Source organism: Electrona antarctica (assembly GCF_951216825.1).
Source record: "Electrona antarctica genome assembly, chromosome: 15".
Lineage (NCBI taxonomy): Eukaryota > Metazoa > Chordata > Actinopteri > Myctophiformes > Myctophidae > Electrona > Electrona antarctica.
The window spans coordinates 44,745,426-44,764,583 of record NC_136796.1 but is presented as its reverse complement, the minus strand read 5'-3'; the positions used below and the strand labels follow the sequence as shown (position 1 = coordinate 44,764,583).

Here is a 19,158-nt window from a genome sequence, read left to right as displayed (position 1 = left end):
TATTCTTTGAATATATATGTTTTTCCTCCAAATCATTCTTTCAAATTCCAAATCAACTTGCAGTCGATTTGGAATTTGTTTAGGTGTGCTCAGATAAAAAAGGAAGAAGAATACCAACGCTTGCCATCCTTGGAATGGCGTTGATGAAGCAGGTGCGATACATGAACCACATGATTGCATCAGTGCGAGGATGATCAAACTGTGTCGTAACTTAACCCATTCTGGCGGGAACCCTGTTTGGTGTTTGAAGCATTATGTTACGTTATGCCACAGAGTGGCGCGCTATGAGCTTGTAGATCTCCTATTTTTGAAAAGTCGTGAAAATGTGGCGCAAATCTTTGAATATATTCTTTCAGAGCGAACGTTTTGAAGTCAAATCTTTGCTTCTGTGGGGTCGCTGGAACAACATATTTTCAGATGGGGGTCGGCGGCCAATTACACATACTTTTTGGGGTCCTTGACATGAAATATTGAGCACCACTGATACAGAAACATAGGTATTTCAGAAAACTGTCAGGATTTAGAAGACATTTGTAGAATCGTCCACAGGTCTAAATTGGTTAACAGGTCTGAATAATTGGTTTAATTCAGGCCAGTTATGACTCAGACGAAATGAAAGCCTGGGTATCGAGGCTACTCATTACGTCAATCAGCCATGAGTAAATAGAGGTTCATGAAAGGTGTGTGTGGGGGGGGGGGGGGGGGGGGGCAGTATGGGAGTCCAAAGAGAATGGAAGACAACACCGTTACAATAAATAAATAAAAAGCAATCAAGCGGGTTGATTCAGAAATGTATATATTCTTTTTTTTAAAGATATGCATTTACATGCATATTATAAAGCAACAAATTAGGAAAACACATTTCAATAGTTATATAAAGTATACCTGGCACTAGTCTTCAAATTACAATATAAAACTTGCAGATATTTTCACAGAAATTAAAACGGGCCTCGATCGCCACAGAGCGAATAAGCACAACATGGCAGTGAATTTTGCCAACGGAGGTCCTCTTTATAACCCATTTTGGGCGGGAACCCCTTTTGGTGTTAGCATTATGTTATGCTTTAGCTATTGAAAAATAGCAGATCTACAAGCTCATCGCGCACCACGAGTGGCACGCTACGAGCTTGTAGGTCTGCTATTTTTTTTAAATCGAAGAACGACTGACATAGAACAGACAAACAGACATTTTTTGAATCTGATCTCGGGTCAAAATGGGCTGAAAATCGAAGTGAAATCCAGATTTTCAGGGTTTCACTGACAAGTGTTGGATGCTTCTTTAAAAAAAAAAAAAGAAGAAACCGCAACAAGCACAAGTTTGCCAAAAATGTACAGTGCATGTGAAACTGTGTTGGCCCCGTTTGCTGCAGATAAGGTACACATGGAACTTTGGAGTTTAATGGCAAAACAATGTCCTTTCACCTACCAGGCTTTTTAGCTATAGTAGAGAAGGCATTTTCTGTTTGTTCTAAAACTTTTTAAACCCAGAACTTCCTAGAACCCTTTATCCAAATAATGTGCCTGAAGTATTTTTCCATTGCATTAGTCGTTTTTATCAAAGTAATGTCTTCCAAGAGTGCAAATCTTTGGTAGGCCAAAACATTTTTAGTGTCCGTTGCCTTCACTGAGGGACGGGTGACGGGTCAGCATTTAGCATCAGGCATTCTTTATTCTCCTATTTTAAAGTTTTATATATGCATCATTTGAAGACAGTCAGGGAAAAAAAAAACTAACTAAAGCTCCCCTGAAAAAAATAAAAGGCACTGTGAGACCAATGGATAGATAACGGCATCCATCGTTAGCTGGATATGTAGAACACCTGGATACATAACTCAGATTTACAGGACAGCGTTGAAGAAGTGGTGAAACTTAATTTGATTTATACATAGTCCTCAATCAACAGATTAATTGGCCTTAAAAGGGATACAGCAGCATACATTTAAGCTAAGCTCTCTGATTAATCTAGTGCTGAAGACAGTGAAATGATCATCGTCTAAAAATGCTGGTGTATTCCTTTACAAGTGTCATCTGTCCTTGATCGATTGGATAATACTAGGCATCTCTTTTATATTTCCAACGTGTGCTTTATATTTCCAACATGTGCAGTGAGTCGGGTTGAATCTCCCCTCCTTTAGTGACACTAAATATATGAAACAATTGGTTTAGCCGTCGTATGTTTGTCTGTAAGTCAATATTCAAGAGTTTAGAGTCCATTTTCATACTGGTGGAAAAAAAAGAAAGTGGGATGATGGGGAAAATCCCCTGTGGTGCAGAACAAGCTGAATGGACCAGACACTCGGTTGGCTCCGCCAACAAACCAAAAGACAACCGCTGACTCCATGCGCTGCATCAACGTTATTGAAATGCAAAGCAGCCTCAACGATTCTTGGACTTTCAAAGCTTTGGCCCATCTCTGAGGGAGGATACCCCCTGCTCCCATAGCTGGAGGATACCACCTGCTCCCATAGCTGGAGGATACCCCCCCTGCTCCCATAGCTGGAGGATACCACCTGCTCCCATAGCTGGAGGATACCCCCCCTGCTCCCATAGCTGGAGGATACCCCCCCTGCTCCCATAGCTGGAGGATACCCCTGCTCCCATAGCTGGAGGATACCCCCCCCCCCCCCCCCCTGCTCCCATAGCTACCTATGAGGCAAGGACTACTAAATGAGGACAGGAAGCGTACGATGGACTCCATGTTGCTCCCTGGAAGGAAAGAAACATGCGCAATTGAGGCCAAGGAAGCTGAACGTGGAAGTGTTGGCTGCATATAGCCCAACATTGCGCATGTTTCTTTCCTTCCAGGGAGCAACATGGAGTCCACCGTACGGTCTTCGCTTCCTGTCCCCATTTGATAGTCCTTGCTATGAGGGAGGATACCCCTACTCCCCCCAAGGAGGTGAGTCAAATATAATGTGTGTGTGTGTATATATAAATTAAAACAAATTAAATAAAAATAAGTTGAGAAGGAAAATTCCAATTTGGGATTCAAAACAAAAAAATGGTAAATGGGGTGTTTGTTTTAACCAAAACGCCTGGGTTCTATAGTTAGTATAATTACACCAAAATTAGATGACATGTCAGAAACTGTAATGGGAACCCTTGGTTACACACACAGGCTGTCAATCATTTTTCACCAGTGTCATGCACAGAAAAACTCAAAATGTGCATAATGTGGTTACATTTGCACACACACTCAAGAGTTAAATTAACACAGGGATTTTGTGGCAACCACACATTACGTATAATTGAAACCTTCCATTTCTTTACATGTTGAAATAACATAACATCAGAGGAGATATGTGGGCTATGGTTCAACTTTGAACTGAGAGCTAGTCAATGCAACCCACCATGTTGGTTAGGCTGAAAACATACTGTAGGCCTTGACCCAAACAGGGCTTCAACACTAAAACCCACTTTCCCAAAAACAGAACATGAACAAGAAAGAAAGATCAACATCTTAAACCATGAGTAACAATAATTTTTGAAAAATACAGTTTAGCTATTGACTGGTCCCTCTTTTAAGTTTAAACATAAAGTCAATGAAAAAAAGTGAGATTGAAAAATGGAAAGCTTGATAATGTCGCTGTGGCGTTGAAGCATTTTAAAGAATGGATGGGTGAAATCTGCACCCCTGAATCTCATATTAACCACCATGAATACCACATAGATGTACATCTGAAGAAAAGGTGTCAGAAAAGCCAGGGGTTCTCAACCGAGAGGGGTGGAGGTTATTGTAGCGGTCAATTTGTATTGGTGGTGGGGAGGGGGTGCGGGTCACGAGACCCACGAGAAAGCACTTCCGGGGGTCCCCAGCGAGACAGGGCCAAAGCACTTCCGGGGGGTCCCCAGGCAAAAATAAAAACGTTGAGAACCCCTGAGATAAACCGTATGATAGCAGCTCAACTTTTACAATTCAATAGACTATTTAACTTAATCCCATCCGATATCAGATTCATCTGAGAAAGAAAAAGAAAAAAAAAACACCAAAGTGATTATTTTGGGGCTGGTATATTGATTAGGGGAAGAAAGATAATTACAACCCAATCTTGTCGTGGCTTTCTGAGGAGACCATCTCTATAGTCTAGCATATCGTAATGACTAGACAGACTAAAAGACTGACTTGTACTTAGTTGCACGCTGGTGTTGCGCCCCGACAACAGTGAATCTACGAGCTCACAGCGCGTTGGGAGTTTGCAGAAAATTCGCTATTGTCGGAGTGCAACACTGCCCCACCACGACCAAATATAAATCTGGCATAACATAGCCTTCTGAAACGCATATATCTAAATCCCAGAGCGGTTGCGCAAAGACCCGGCCCGCCAGCACTGTTTAATGCAATGTATTTGTGTGTGTGTGTTAGAAGTTTTCTTTTGTTGAATTACTCATGACAAAAGTTGTAAAAATCAACAGTATGTATTTATCCATAAAATAAGCAAGAATCACGCTAGCAGACAATACACTACTTCTGTCTTTCAATCATTTTATTATTATTATATTTTCACAATCTGATGTTTTGATAATTCGTGCGACAGATGTATATATGACTGTATATAGAGTTTCATGTGACAAGTTTAAACTATAGTGTATTTAATTAAGAAGACGACGAGAAGATGTAATTGTGAAAATAATAATAAAATGATCGAAAGACAGAACTAGTGTATTGTCCGCAGGGTAGCTACTGTTGACATTTACAACTTTGTCAACAAAACCCATTTTGGGCGGGAACCCCTTTTGGTGTTTTAAGCATTATGTTATACTTTAGCTATTGAAAAATAGCATATCTACAAGCTCATAGCGCAGCACTCGGTGCCGCGCTATGAACTTGGCCTAAATGACAGTGCGCAACCGCTCCGGCATTGGAAAATAAGCTTCCGATACATTAACATCACTCAGATATTCCTGCTTTTACAACCACTCCCATCATGTACGCTCAACTCTACCTACCATAATCCTCGCTGCTCCAGTTACGTTCTCAACCAATAAGCCGTCTTAACCGGCAGTGCCAGCCAATCTGCTTTCAGCTTACTGGGCTTTGTCAATGCCATTGACCGATCTCCCTCTTAACTTGCACCCTCCCCAGCCAAACTCTTGTTGCTACGTAGACTCTTGACATTCACACAGAATTCCCGCCTCCATAGTAGACAAAAATAATTATAATAATAATTGGACTCGGGTGTTTTTCCAAGCCTCAAGCCTAATTTACACTTTGTCGCACGATAGTGTAGAAAATAACAGATTTCTCCCAAATAATTCATGCTATCCTGTGAACATCAGATTGTTGGCCGATTTTCAAGGTGACGAGCATCAGATTTTTTTTCTGATTCGAGCAAAAAAAAAAAAAATCGGTTATTTTTACCCATCGTGCGATGAAGCATAAATTAGGATTTGGCCCCGCCCCCTCACCACCTGTTTTCCTTATATGTGCCACAACCGCATGAATTAAGGCTAAACTGAGCTAGTAGTGTCTAAGGGCCACTTCACCACCTATTGCAACCACATCTTATTTTAATGATGTTTGGGAGACAAACAAACACTTTCCTAGTGGTTTTTATGTGTGTAATATACGTGTTTTTTTTTTAGATATTTTAGTATTTCCAAAGTGCCAGTAGTGATGTCATGGACACAGGTGTCACTTCCTTCCTGGACTACATGTTGTCTCAGTATGCAGTAGCCGTTGCCAGACCTGAGCGTCTAGGCGTGGCCGTTTTCCGCTCAGAACCCCTTTTTGGTGTTTTAAGCATTACGTTATGCTTTAGCTATTGAAAAATAGCAGATCTGCAAGAGTGAACGTTTTTAACTCAAATCTTTGCTTCTGGGGGGGGGGGGGGGGGGGCTGGAACTACATATTTTCAGATTGGGCTCCGCGGCCAATTACATATATTTTTGGGGGTCCTTGACATGAAAAAGGTTGAGCACCAGTGACATAGAAACATATGTTTTTCAGAAAACTTTAAGGATTTAGAAGCCATTTTTTTAGAATAATCCTCAGGTCTAAATGGTGGGGGTGAATGCAGCAAAGCATTATGGTCATTGTAGTGATCCAGCAGTGAGACCAGTGTCCATGATGTCATCACAGACACTTTGAAATACTAAAATATCTAAAAAACAAAAACAAAACACAAACATAAGAACCCCAGGAAAGTGTTTCTCGTCTCCCAAACATCATTACAATAAGACCTGGTTGCAAAAGGGGTGAATAAGTGGCCCTGTGAACAAAGCCAACAGCAGCAGGGCCACAGTGGGCCTTTCCTTTCAGATATCGGTCTGTACACAGCTCCCCCTACTGGTGGGACTGACAGCACGCACTGCGCTAGCGTCGTTATCACTGGTCTCTCCGAGATCCTCGTCCCGCGCCGCCGGCTCTAACGAAGCGAAGGAGTCGAGTTCCGTTTCTCCGGCAAAATTGGCACTCTCCTCCTCGGCGATGTACAGGAAGGTCCCGCCGCCGCCGCCCCCCTCCGGTGAGGCGGGAGGAGGAGGCGAGGGCGACGAAGAGGAGGAGACGCGGCGGAAAAAGGCGGAATAGCCCATCATCTGAGACGACGGGAAATGCTCCAGCCGGTCGTGCTCCACCTCTGGCATCGGGGTGATGTTGTGGACATCGTTTAGGGGCTGAGGTCGGACGTTCGCCGGGCTGGGGCCGGCGGCGGGCGGAGCCGGCCTCAAGGTCTCGGGGTCGGAGCAGCTCAGCTCCGACGAGAAGCGGCTGCAGTGGGAGTCCGCCACCGAGGGCAGGCTGCCGCTGAGCGAGGGCGAGTCGAACTCGGAGGAGTTGGTGCTGCGCTGCTCCAGGAGCCTGGCGTCCATGTCCTCCTTGATCTTCGTCGTCTCCTCTTTCCCCTTTTTCCACAGCTTTCCTTTGACCTTGGTGGTTCCTCCGCCGCCCCCCGAGGAGGAGAAGGAGGAGGAGGACGTGGACGGCTCTTTGGACGACCAGCGGGACGCCGAGCAGCAGTGGGTGTCGTGGTGGTCGTGGTGGTGCTGCGGGCAGCAGCAGGTGGACAGGCCGGGGCCGCCGCCCGCCGCACCGCATCGAGACCCAGCCTCGAGACCGCCGCACCCGCCGCCGCACCCGTCTTCCAGGCTGGCGCTGGCGCTGCGCTGGCGCACCGTCACCTCGTGCTTGGAGTCCACGTCCGTCTGTGCGTCCAGACTGCCGTCTCTGAAACGCAAAAGTATTTATGCTTCATTTTTGCCATGAAAATTATTTAAAAAATAACTTTTTAATTATTACAGAAGAACTTTGGTCACCCTGGTCATTCATCCCGTTCAGACCATTCTAAAAACAGCTTCTATATTCTAAGTTCTCTGAAGAAAAAGTAGACGGAATTGTCAATGTTCACCAAAACTATTATTTCTCAGCCTCTGTAGCAAATTGAAAAAAATATTCATCGTGCGTCAAATAGCTCACATTTGAGGGATGCGTTTCCCTATTCTAGGGTTGATCTACAAGCCCACAACACACTGCAACGCGACCCACAGTCAACTAAGTTAAGTGAAGTGGGTTAAACATTTCAGTATTCTTGGGAAGCTGACCTTTCCAGAGGCATGTAAGCATTAAGGATGGATCCAGCCATGGCTTTGGTGCTAGCGTTGTCACTGATGGTCCCCAGGCTGACCGTGGCCGACTCTCCACTCAGACTGCACCTCTCCTTCTGCACGTCAGCCTGGACCTCCAGCCTAGAGAGAGACAGAGAGACAGACAGACAGACACCATTAGCATTTCATGGACAGGTCATTGACGCTTCCCCATTTTTCCTACCCGCACCAGTGAGGGTGCGTCGTCGATTAACCCATTTAGACCATACGACGTGTGGGAACGTCATAACTAATCCAACCGGCGGGTCGCTAGTAGCGCATTTTCATTGATAAACCTTTTTTTTGGGAGTTGGCCTCTCCTTACGCGCATGCGCGTTCACTTCCCTGTTTACCGTTCACAAAGAAAGGCTCGGCGAGCGTAATCTAAGGAGCCGCGGTGAAGAGCAAACCACCGCCACCGCTCCAGCCCTTCTCTCTGTTTTTACTCTCCACCGTTCAACGTTATTTCAGCGATGGTCACCTCACCACCGAAAATCCAGACTATGAATGAGCCTTTAGTCTACAGACCCCCATTTAATGGCGTTCCATTTGTAAAAATGTTTGCTCCGAAACACTCTCAGAGTTACAGACCCATAAGGGTCCATTTGGTTCCAAACTAACATTTAGCTGGGGACCCCCTGGAAGTCCCTCAAGGACCCCTGGGGGGTCCACAGACCCCACTTTGAGGACCAATGGCCTAGGGAACAACCGGTATCGATACGAATAAGATTTTTAACGTTGGGATTCCTCGTCGTTACCTGTTGTAGCACTCTCAGAGTTACAGACCTAATAAGGGTCCATTTGGTTACCTGTTGTAGCAGCTACCAGACAGGCTGCCGGTGATGCTGGCCCCGGCCAGGGCCGTGGTGCTGGCGTCGTCGCTGAGGTTGTCCCTCTGGGTGGAGCCCAGGCCACAGCGCTCCATGTGGCTACCGCTGGCACTGAGGCTCAGCCCCGTGAGACCCCCCACACTGGCCCCGTCGCCCAGGCTGGGGTTGTTCAGACGAGTCTCAGCCACGGACGTCGTGTCTAGAAAGAGAGAGGGAGAGAGATATCAGAACAGGGTTAGGCCTGAGGACGATTCTACAAATGTCTTCTAAATCCTAAATGTTTTCTGAAAAACTTATGTTTCTATATTCTCAAACTATTTCATGTCAATGAGCCTCAGAATGATCTGTATTTGGCCGCCAAACCCCATCTCAAAATATGTTGTTCCAGGGACACCCCAGAAGCAAATATTTCAGCTAAAAATGTTTGCTCTGAAAGAATATGTATTCAAAGATTTGTGCCACATTTTCATGATTTTCCAAAATGGTAAATGGTGAATTTATATAGAGCCTTTATCCAAGGCGCTTTACATAGATTGTGCATTACATTCACACATTCACACACCGATGCCGGAGGAAACCATGCAAGGCACCAACCAGCACATCAGGAGCAATTAGGGGTTCAGAGTCTTGCTCAAGGACACTTCGACACTAACTCTGGGGGAGCCCGGGTTCGAACTGGCAACCTTGCGGTTACCATCCGGCCACTCTACCCTTGAGCCACCGCCGCCCCCAAAATCAGATCTAATCAGAATATCAGATCTACAAGCTCATAGCGAGCCGAAACCTTGCTCGTCTCTGTGGAGAGAGAAGGCGAGTCAATCAATCAGTCCCCAGGTAGACCTACTCACCCGTTGCGGCTGCTCCACTGCCCACGTTGATGTCATTTTCGTCGTCAAACTCGATGCGGACCCCTCTGCCGTTGCCCGCGGACACGCCACAGCCCCCGCTCCGACACAGGGAGATGGGCACCACGCCGTATACGTATGCCAGCATGATGGGCACGCCGATACCTGCGTAAAATCCTTTAGAGTTAAACGGAAAATGTCACAAAGTTCCAACCTAATTCCCTATTGTGTGGGAGATCAATAATATAATTGTGGCAATAAATAAATACCCTATAGGTTTTGTTATTTCGCTGTGAAATGTTGACGTCATGAAACTATGCAGTGAAATAGCAAATCTATGCTACAGCAATATTTGCCACACGAAGATTGGCAAAACTTTCCTATTATAGAACTCTCCATAACAGAACACTGAAGATGTTACTGTGTACTTCACTACTTCTACATTTATCCACACACTTTGAAAGGGTTTATTGGAAATAACATTAGTTGAACTAATAAAGACCAGTGTTGATTTCGTCGACTAAAACTAAGACGAAAAATGTTCGTCGACTACCTTTTTTCACTGATGAAAACTAAATGAAAACCAAGCTATGATGACTAAAACCAAGACTAAATATACTGACAATTTCGTCAACAAATAAAAACTAGACTAAAATGTTAGGAAGGGACTAGTGGACAAGAGATCCAGTATAAGTCATTTTACACTTGGTTGCATGCTGAAAATAGCAGATCTACAAGATCGGCTATTTTCAGCAAGTGAAATCAAAATAATATATATAAATGAGCCTATTACGACGGCATCAAGGCCCGCCAAAATACATTTTAGTCGACTAAATCAACTGTAGATTTAGTCGACTAAAATCGTATGATATTTAGTCGACTAAAACTAGACATTACAGGTGACTAAAATGTGACTAAAACTAAATGAAAACTATTCCAGAGACTAGGACTAAAACAAAAATTTGCTGCCAAAAACAACACTGACAAAGACAACAGTAAAACAACATTTAATTTCCTACCGACGGTGACTGCGGCGACCACGGGTGAGACGATCACGGACAACGTCACCCCGCCGGCGATCACCAGGTTCCTCTTGTGTTTGGAGACGTCCTTCCCCTCGTAGCGAGTATGGATCTGATTCAAGGGAACGGAAGTCTGTTAGGACTACGAGAGGTCACAGTTGTACATACAGCTGCATAATAAACAAGTAAGACGCGCAAACGCGGGAAGCGAACGCAGCTCGTAAATTACAATAACAACAATTAGAATAAATTACGTACTTTAAGGGGTTTTTTTAAGTTACGTTTTTTATATAGTGTTTTTTAAAGTTTTTTCTTTTTAAGTTTTTTTTTAAGTTACGTTTTTTTTATAGTGTTTTTTAAAGTTTTTTCTTTTTAAGTGTTTTTTTTAAGTTAAGTTTTTTTTAAAAGTTAAGCTGTGTGTGTGTGTGTGTGTGTGTGTGTGTGTGTTTTGTGTGTAATACAGCTGCGCCCTCTGGTGGCGGGCGGGTGGTGTTACAGCGTGACACACACACACACACACACACAGACAGACATGTTCTGCTAGGTCTCATAGTTAGTGCTCACTGCGTTCGCAATAAATAAATACATATAAATAAAACAAATAGTTGCTGTTGTGCATCATTCAAAAAGGTACATTATATTAGAAATGTCTATCAGAGATGCCTGTGCACATCATTCAAGGTATTTCATTTGAACATGGAGACCTCCATATGGGATTGAACTGTGTGTATGCTATTCCCTCTAACACATTATGCACTTTTACTGCGTGTTTGCAGTTAGTCTGCTCGCATTATGTAGCCAACTAGCGCACAAATGTTTGCTAGCTTAAAGCGACAAGTACGATGTGCTATTTATAAATGGGCGAATAAATATTTCATCCACCGCGAATGGCACACTCAGATGGCACTCTTGTTGACGAGCGAGTCCATCAAGGTGATCGGCGTGCCACTGGCACTCGCGTGCCTAGCTCACGAGCCTCGAGACCCTCCTGTCGGCACAGACACGCATGCCTTGTCGTCAAGTTATGTAAAAATCACTGCGTTGGGGTTATGATTTTAATAAGTTGTTGTTGGAGAGAATGACATTCACACAATGTAACTGGTTGAACCGGTCCCATACCGCTCTACCATACATCGGTGGTTCTCAAACTTTTTCACGTCAAGGACTCTCCGAATTAAAAGGTATTCACTATTTAATATTTGGCCACAGACCCCGATCCATTCCTTTCAAGATCTTTTTGAAAAAAGCAGATCTAGGGTGTGGAGGAACGGGAACCCCCTTTGGTGTTTTAAGCATTATGTTATACTTTAGCTATTGAAAAATAGCAGATCTACAAGCTCATAGCGCGGCACCGAGTGCCGCGCTATGAGCGTGTAGGTCTGCTATTTTTGAAAAATCGTGAAAATGCGGCGCAAATCTTTGAATAAAATATTCTTTCAGAGCCAACGTTTTTAACTCAAATCTTTGCTTCTGGGGGGGGGGGGGGGGGGAACTACATATTTTCAGATGAGGGTCGGCAGCCAATTACATATAATCTTGGGGGTCCTTGACATGTAAAGAGAACGACTGACATAGAAACATAGGGGTTTTCCAGAAAACTGTCAGCTTTTAGAAGGCATTTGTAGAATCGTCCTCAGGCCTAAATGGTTTTAAGAGGATCACCTTTCTGCCCACGTAGACTGGGATGCCGATGATCATGGCAGGGATGGCGATGCCAGCGATGAGGGCGATGCCCACCGGGGCTCCCACCAACGTGCCCAGCTGCCACAGGATCTTCTTCTTCCTGCTCCATGGCTTCTTGCCCCAGAAGGTACAGCCTGACGGACTGAGAGGTTAAGAGAACGAAGACAAAAAAAAGGTGTTTTCAGAAAATGGATTCATACGGACCAAAATGGTTCCATTTATACACTCTCAAAGAGTTACAGAAATGTTGTGGTACATTTGGAAGGAACCTAACCTGACTCCGCCAGATGGGGCAGCAGAGAGTACACTGGGTTCCACCCTCCTGCTCCCATCTGGGAACTCTCAGGCAGACTTGATGCCCGGCCACAAAACGGCCTGGCCAATCAGCGGCAGCTAGAGGCGGGATCAAGGCATACACAGTGCTACCTTGATCCCGCCTCTAGCTGCCGCTGATTGGCCGCTGAACCCCCCCTATAGGAAACGTAAAAGAGAACCACTAAGGAATCGGACCGTTAACCGTTTCCGTCCGTACGACGGCTCCACACGTCCTAGGGAACCCAATCGACGCGTTCTAGCGCATCCTCAATGATATCAGGCGAGAGAAGAATATTCTGAATTTTTTCCTTTTTTTTAAATTTTTGACTGAGACTAAGTTTACTGTTCGATTAGCTGTTAGTGCGGCAGAAAGAATGCCTCGTCTCTCCTAATCCAGGGCGCTCTCCGTGGTTTTAATCTGATTGCTATACTACGCGCTTCATTTCTGACTTCAACATGCCTCTCGTTAAAAATATGAATGCTTTGGAGCTTCTAGCGATATAATAGACTCGAGACCAAGGTAAGCTAACAAAATATTTCTCCATATATTTCTTCCGGATTGTTTCCGGGGGGGCTTCAGAGTCAAAGCGGCCATGTCTTTCCGGCACCCCAGAGCTCCTATTTTGAAGGCATCCCGGCACCGATTGTGTTAAGGAAGCCGAATCGTTAAAATCCCAAAGGCTCACGCTCTTGTTTACCACGTTGTAAGGTCAGTAAGGTCACCATGGAAAACATCACAAGCAGATGCTAAAAAAAAAGCTCAGGTTTAAATGGATTAAGTGTACACACCTGTGCGTAAACACTGGTGGGGAATGATCAAGCGTGTGTAGTAGGGTGGTGGTCTCACCTCAGGTAGGGTTACATACTGCATTGTGTCAGAGTGTGTAGGGTGGTGGTCTCACCTTATGACTAAAACTAAGCTAAATGTAGTGACAATTTCAACAGATAGAAACTACACTAAAATGGGACTAGTGGACAAGAGATCCAGTCATTTAACACTTGGTTGCATGCTGAAAATAGCAGATCTACAAGCTCACAACGCGTCGCAGCGTGTGTAAAATGAGCCATTACGACGGCATCAAGGCCCGCCCAAATACATTTTAGTAGACTAAATGAACTGCAGATTTAGTCGACTAAAACTAGACTAACACTAAAACATTCCGGGTGACAAAAAACATGTCAGGGCATAGAGCTATAAAGGATAGAGACCGAACCTATCTCAAAGGCTCGTAGCTTGTAGATCTGCTATTTTTCAATAGCTAAAGCATAACATAATGCTAACACCAAAAGGGGTTCCCGCCCAAAATGGGTTAAAGTGCTGCAATTCCTCATTTCGCCAGTAGGTAGTGGCATCTTCAACGTTGGATAGCCTTACTGGGGGCTTGGGTCAGGGTGGTTTCACCTGAGGTAGCGTTCCATACTGTATTGTGTCAGTGGGTGTAGTGTGTAGTGTGTAGGGTGTAGTGTGTAGGGTGGTGGTCTCACCTGAGGTAGTGTTCCATACTGTATTGTGTCAGTGGGTGTAGGGTGTAGGGTGTAGTGTGTAGGGTGTAGTGTGTAGGGTGGTGGTCTCACCTGAGGTAGTGTTCCATACTGTATTGTGTCAGCAGGTGTAGGGTGTAGTGTGTAGTGTGGTGGTTTCACCTGAGGTAGTGTTCCATACTGTATTGTGTCAGCAGGTGTAGGGTGTAGTGTGTAGTGTGTAGGGTGGTGGTTTCACCTGAGGTAGCGTTCCATACTGTATTGTGTAGCGGGTGTAGTGTGTAGTGTGTAGGGTGGTGGTCTCACCTGAGGTAGTGCAGGTCAGAGATCTCCTTCATGCACAGCCAGCAGAACTCACAGCCGCAGACGGCGCAGGTCATGTGATTGCAGCTGCCGTCGTTCATCTTGATGATGTAGGCGGCGCAGCGAGGACACGGCTTGATGTCGTCAGCTAGTAGAGAACCCCAATGTTGTTAATGTTGTTGAATGGATATTACGGTTGAAATGTTGAGCCTGTGACATTAAAGCTGGTATAAGCAATAATACGTCAATTTTAATGACCATTTTATTTTGGTATTCAGACAGCCAGCAATGGGTAGAACTCTCCCCAAAAAACGTTGTCTCTGTGACACATCTAGGGGCCGCAATCTGCATTCAAAGATTTTCCTAGAAGCTTTGTCATTGGTCGATTTGCCTGTCTACTTCCTGCTTGGTTAGTCATTTCGACCGGGTTTCTTTTGACCAATGACAAAGCTTCTAGCAACATCTTTGAATGCATCTTTTAATTTATTTAAAAAAAATACATATATTTTAACATATTTTAGGGGACAACGCAATAGTCAAGTGGATAGGGCATAGCGCATATTACTACATGGGCTTTCACATATTTCAATTTATACGCAAGTATAGATTAACCTGACTCCGTCAGATGGGGCAGCAGAGAGTACACTGGGTTCCCCCCTCCTGCTCCCATCTGGGAACTCTCAGGCAGACTTGATGCCCGGCCACGAAACGGCCTGGCCAATCAGCGGCAGCTAGAGGCGGGATCAAGGCAGCACTGTGTATGCCAGAAATTAAAATGTAACACCGGGGCTGAAATGTTGAGAGTAGGGAAACTACCACTTAAAAAGGCCCAACCACTGTAGATATGCTAATTATTGTAAACGCTACCATATAGAACCTTCCAAATAAAACTCGCCCAGGGGTCCATGAGGGGGTTCCAGGGGGTCCCCCAGCAAAAATGAGGAACATTTGAAAACATTTAAGCCCCAATCTATTTTTCCATTATTTGAAATCGGCGTGTCAAAATCTGTGACTCGTTGTGAGCTTATAGATCTGCCATGTTTAAAAACATTTGGACAAGTCTTATCTTATGGGGCTTATAGGCCTATCTCACAGCCCCCTTTCCACGCCCACTTCCGGTAGATAGTGGTGTCATTTAACATTAGGCATTTACACTTTTTTTCTCTGGAGAATCCAAGTACATTTCCTAATGTTAAAATGTCAAAGACCGATAATAATATGAAGAAAACACAATGGTATAACAACTCAAATAAGTAGAATAAACCTTACCTTTACAAAACGGTAGTTTGTGCCTTGTGAAAATACCTCTTTTAACATGGAAGCCTATGGAACGCAAAAAAAATAACACCACTATCTCCAAAGGGGGGCGTAAAAAGGGGGCGGGGAAATGCTGTGAGATAGGCCTATAGAGCGTCGCAGTCCCGCCCCCTACCATGGACCAGGAAATGAAACCCAATGCATTTTCCTCATAGACATTTCTTAAAGTATTTATTTAAAGACGGTTACGCCGCGGACAAAGCCAACTCGAGTCGTGACAACTCATGACAACACAAACAATATTTTGGACCAAACAAATAATTAGAAAGAAGGAAAAAAACGGCAGGTTACAACACATTTTTTGTTGTTTTTCTTCTTTGTAATTATTTGTTTGGTCCAAAATATTGTTTGTGTTAATACTTTAAGAAATGTCTATGAGATAAATGCATTGGGTTTCATTTCCTGGTCCAGGGTAGGAGGCGGGACTGCGACGCTCTATTGGCATAAAAAACAAGTCACATCGAAATGTGACTCGTTGTGAGCTTATAGATCTGCTTTGTTTAAAACATTTGGACAAATCTTATCTTATGGGGCTTATTGGCATAAAACATTTTCAAACGGGCACAAAACATTATCAAATGTGGCCAAATACACATGTGTGTGCGTGCGTGCGTGCGTGCGTGCGTGTGAAACTACCTGCGGCTCCACTCTCCTGGCTGTAACTGAGAGACGAGGACCTGAAGGTGCGCAGACGGAGGCTCTGGGCTCTCTGCTGCCGCGCAGCGTCGCACGTCTGGTTGGGATGCCACAGCTGCTTGCAGTGGTAGCAGAACTCCGTGCCACAGCCCTCGCGGCCGCATGTGATCTTTGGACAGCTGGCACAGCCGAAGGCGATGACGGCATACCTACGGGCGGCGGGGGAATTGGGGACAACATGTGATGGTCAGCGGGTTTAAGGTGTATTGGTAGGTTAGTGGGGATGTGTGGGGACCAGTGTTGTTTTCGTCGATTAAAACCAAGACGAAAAATGTTCGTCGACTACCTACCGACGGAAACTAAATGGAAACTAAATGAAAACTAAGCTATGACGACTAAAACTAAGACTAAATATACTGACAATTTCGTCAACAAATAAAAACTAGACTAAAATGTTAGGAAGGGACTAGTGGACAAACAAGAGATCCAGAATAAGTCATTTTACAATTGGTTGCATGCTGAAAATAGACGATCTACAAGCCCTAGATCGGCTATTTTCAGCAAGTGAAAGGCCCGCCAAAATGCATCTTATGAGATTTAGTCGACTAAAACTAGACTAACACTAAAACATCCCAGGTGACTAAAATGTGACTAAAACTAAATAAAAAACATTCAAGAGACTACTATATATATAGGGTTTAAGTGTTAACTAACCAGTTTTGGTACTGCATCCCTGAACAGCCTCCATAATCATCATAAATCATGCGTTACAAATAAGCAAAGCAATATAATCATCGTTATGAACGATATGGGTGAGGCACCATAAAACTGTGGGTTCAGTGTCTCATGCATCTTATTTTTCGTCGGGAGCCGGTCTGAATATTTATCAAATCAATAAACAAGAGGTCGAGCCAACCAGTATTCTGGGTAGGAAACCTAGGAAAGACGACCTATATTCTGGGACAGGATAATAACGATCACCCAGGTTGAACCCCGGGACTGTTGCGGTCGCTCGGAATGAATTAACACACTTGTGCTCTTGTTTACCGCGTTGTACGGTCGTCGCCATGGAAAACATCACAAGCAGATGCTAAAGGAAAACAGACCGCAAGCAGTGGGCAGAATGTCAACGCTCGGTAGCTGGGCTTAAGTGTACACAACTGTGCGTAACCACTGGTGAGAATGACCCGACACGCATTCTGCGGCTCGCCTTTCTCGAATTTAATAATAATAATATAAGCAGTAATGGCTGATTGCTTATCTCCGGCTTGTTTGTCCTCAACCTTACCTAAACTACAATGTGGAAGCTAGAGGGAAGACACTCATTAGGCTAATGCATGCTACTGCTACTCAATAATAAGACTCACAACATAGTGGAGCCTGTTGAGCACCATCTGGTTTAAGCTAGTTAGGACCACCCAGTTTACTATGCAAAATAAAAAAATATATGTAAGTAAGTGTATACAATATGGAGATTCTGGAATCCTGTGTGGAGTTTATTTAAGGTTCCATGTTAGAAATAATACTGTATAAGGCAACTTGTTGCCGAAACATTGGAAAAATATTTCTTTATGGCATCATGACTACGAGCTGTGCGGCCTCTTTCCTTTCTTAGTCAAAGAAATATACTGTAGACACTCTACTCTTTAACAGCTACCAGATTACCAAATTGTTTTTGATTTTTATAATCCCGTAGTCCAGTTTAACTGTCTGTATTTACGCGTTTATCAATGTATACAACCCACGAATATTGTATGACTCTTTAAAAAACAAAACTGACACATTGAAGGGGGCTTACAAACTCTAAACGCTGGGTTGTTTCTCAAAGCTCAAGCAGAATGTGAAAGATTCACTTACTTGCCAACCCTAACTTAACCATAGATGACATACTCTAACTCAGCGGTTCCCAAACCTTTTTGGCCATGCACCCCCTGTTACCTCCCCCTGACCTAGCTGACGCACCCCCCCCCCACATGGAAATATAAATTGCATAAGCTATATAGGGACATACATTTCCTATTTATCCACATATATGAACCCGAATATGGCTTATATTATGCAGCATAGGCTATATTCTGCATAGACTTGCCATATATTGGCATAATATGTTAATATATTTAAAATAAAACCTTGTCATGTCGCGCACCCCCTAGAAGGTTTCCGCGCACCACAAAGGGTGCACGCACCACAGTTTGGGAACCACTGTGAGTCTAACTCATTCATGGGCAACTGGCGGCCCGCGGGCCACATGCGGCCCCCACCTCCACTTCATGTGGCCCTCGGATTAATTTCGGAATACTGATATGTTATTGATTTCAGGCTGCGGTTACAAATTCCAAACATGCAAACATGACCCGCTTTAATTTCTTAGTCTAAATTAGCAGCTTGCTGAGTAGTATTACAAATAATGTTATTGTCTTTTTTATGTCCAATATATTTGTATTTAGTTAAAATTACTTTTCAGGATCCCAATTAAAAATAGCAAAAGATAAATAAAAAAATCAGGATTTCAATTCAAATATAGCAAAAATAGCCGTACAAGTTCAAAACGCGTCGCATTGAACTTGTAGATCGGCTATTTTTGCTACGACATGCATGCGCAATGTGGCCCCTCTGGAGTGAGTATGGAAATAATAATGGCCCTCTTCTCCATCGTCAAAGTTGCCCACCCCTGCTCCAACTCCACCATCTGATAACGTGACACAGAAAGATAAGATCACAACAATAGCAACCAATGTCTTGGTGGAGAAGGAGAGAGAGGACAATTATACAACAGACGAGAGAACATTAACCGGTGGAGTGTGGTGTGTGGCGACTAGCCAGGTCCAAATTGATTAGAAGATGAGAGAGCCTTGTTGGGTTGAAAGCACTGATGAAAAGAGCCATTATTCCAAGAGACACAGGGTCACTATTGTTGAATCTGCTGTTGTACAAAAACATTGGGAGAATGTGTTGTGGTAAAAACCACAACCATTATGGAACACTTCGACTGAGCCCACAGCTCATAATGACGTGTCCACAACCACTTCAGGGGCTAAATAAATTGGACTACATTTATTTATTTATTTTTTTTACTAACGAATCGTTAATAGTGACAAATTGTGCTTGTGATCCAATGGCCCAGTGTTGCTTAGTATAATTGTA

General features: G+C 44.0%; 1 protein-coding gene across 2 annotated transcripts in view; it reads right to left on the bottom strand.

Annotated features, from left to right (window-relative positions):
• Positions 1–3,073: 3,073 nt before the first annotated feature.
• Positions 3,074–19,158, bottom strand: part of LOC306938754 (E3 ubiquitin-protein ligase RNF19A-like) — an 18,517-nt gene continuing 2,432 nt past the window's right edge. The window contains exons 2-9 of one of the 2 annotated variants that reach the window (XM_079523043.1): positions 16,015–16,223; positions 14,065–14,209; positions 11,941–12,103; positions 10,276–10,390; positions 9,260–9,433; positions 8,391–8,610; positions 7,540–7,683; positions 3,074–7,165 (exon numbers count right to left, since the gene is read on the bottom strand). In XM_079523043.1, coding sequence (XP_079379169.1) covers positions 6,256–7,165; positions 7,540–7,683; positions 8,391–8,610; positions 9,260–9,433; positions 10,276–10,390; positions 11,941–12,103; positions 14,065–14,209; positions 16,015–16,223 — 2,080 coding nt within the window. In that variant the 3' untranslated portion in view covers positions 3,074–6,255. The remainder of the gene's footprint in view (positions 7,166–7,539; positions 7,684–8,390; positions 8,611–9,259; positions 9,434–10,275; positions 10,391–11,940; positions 12,104–14,064; positions 14,210–16,014; positions 16,224–19,158) is intronic. The other variant, XM_079523044.1, reaches the window with a different exon arrangement.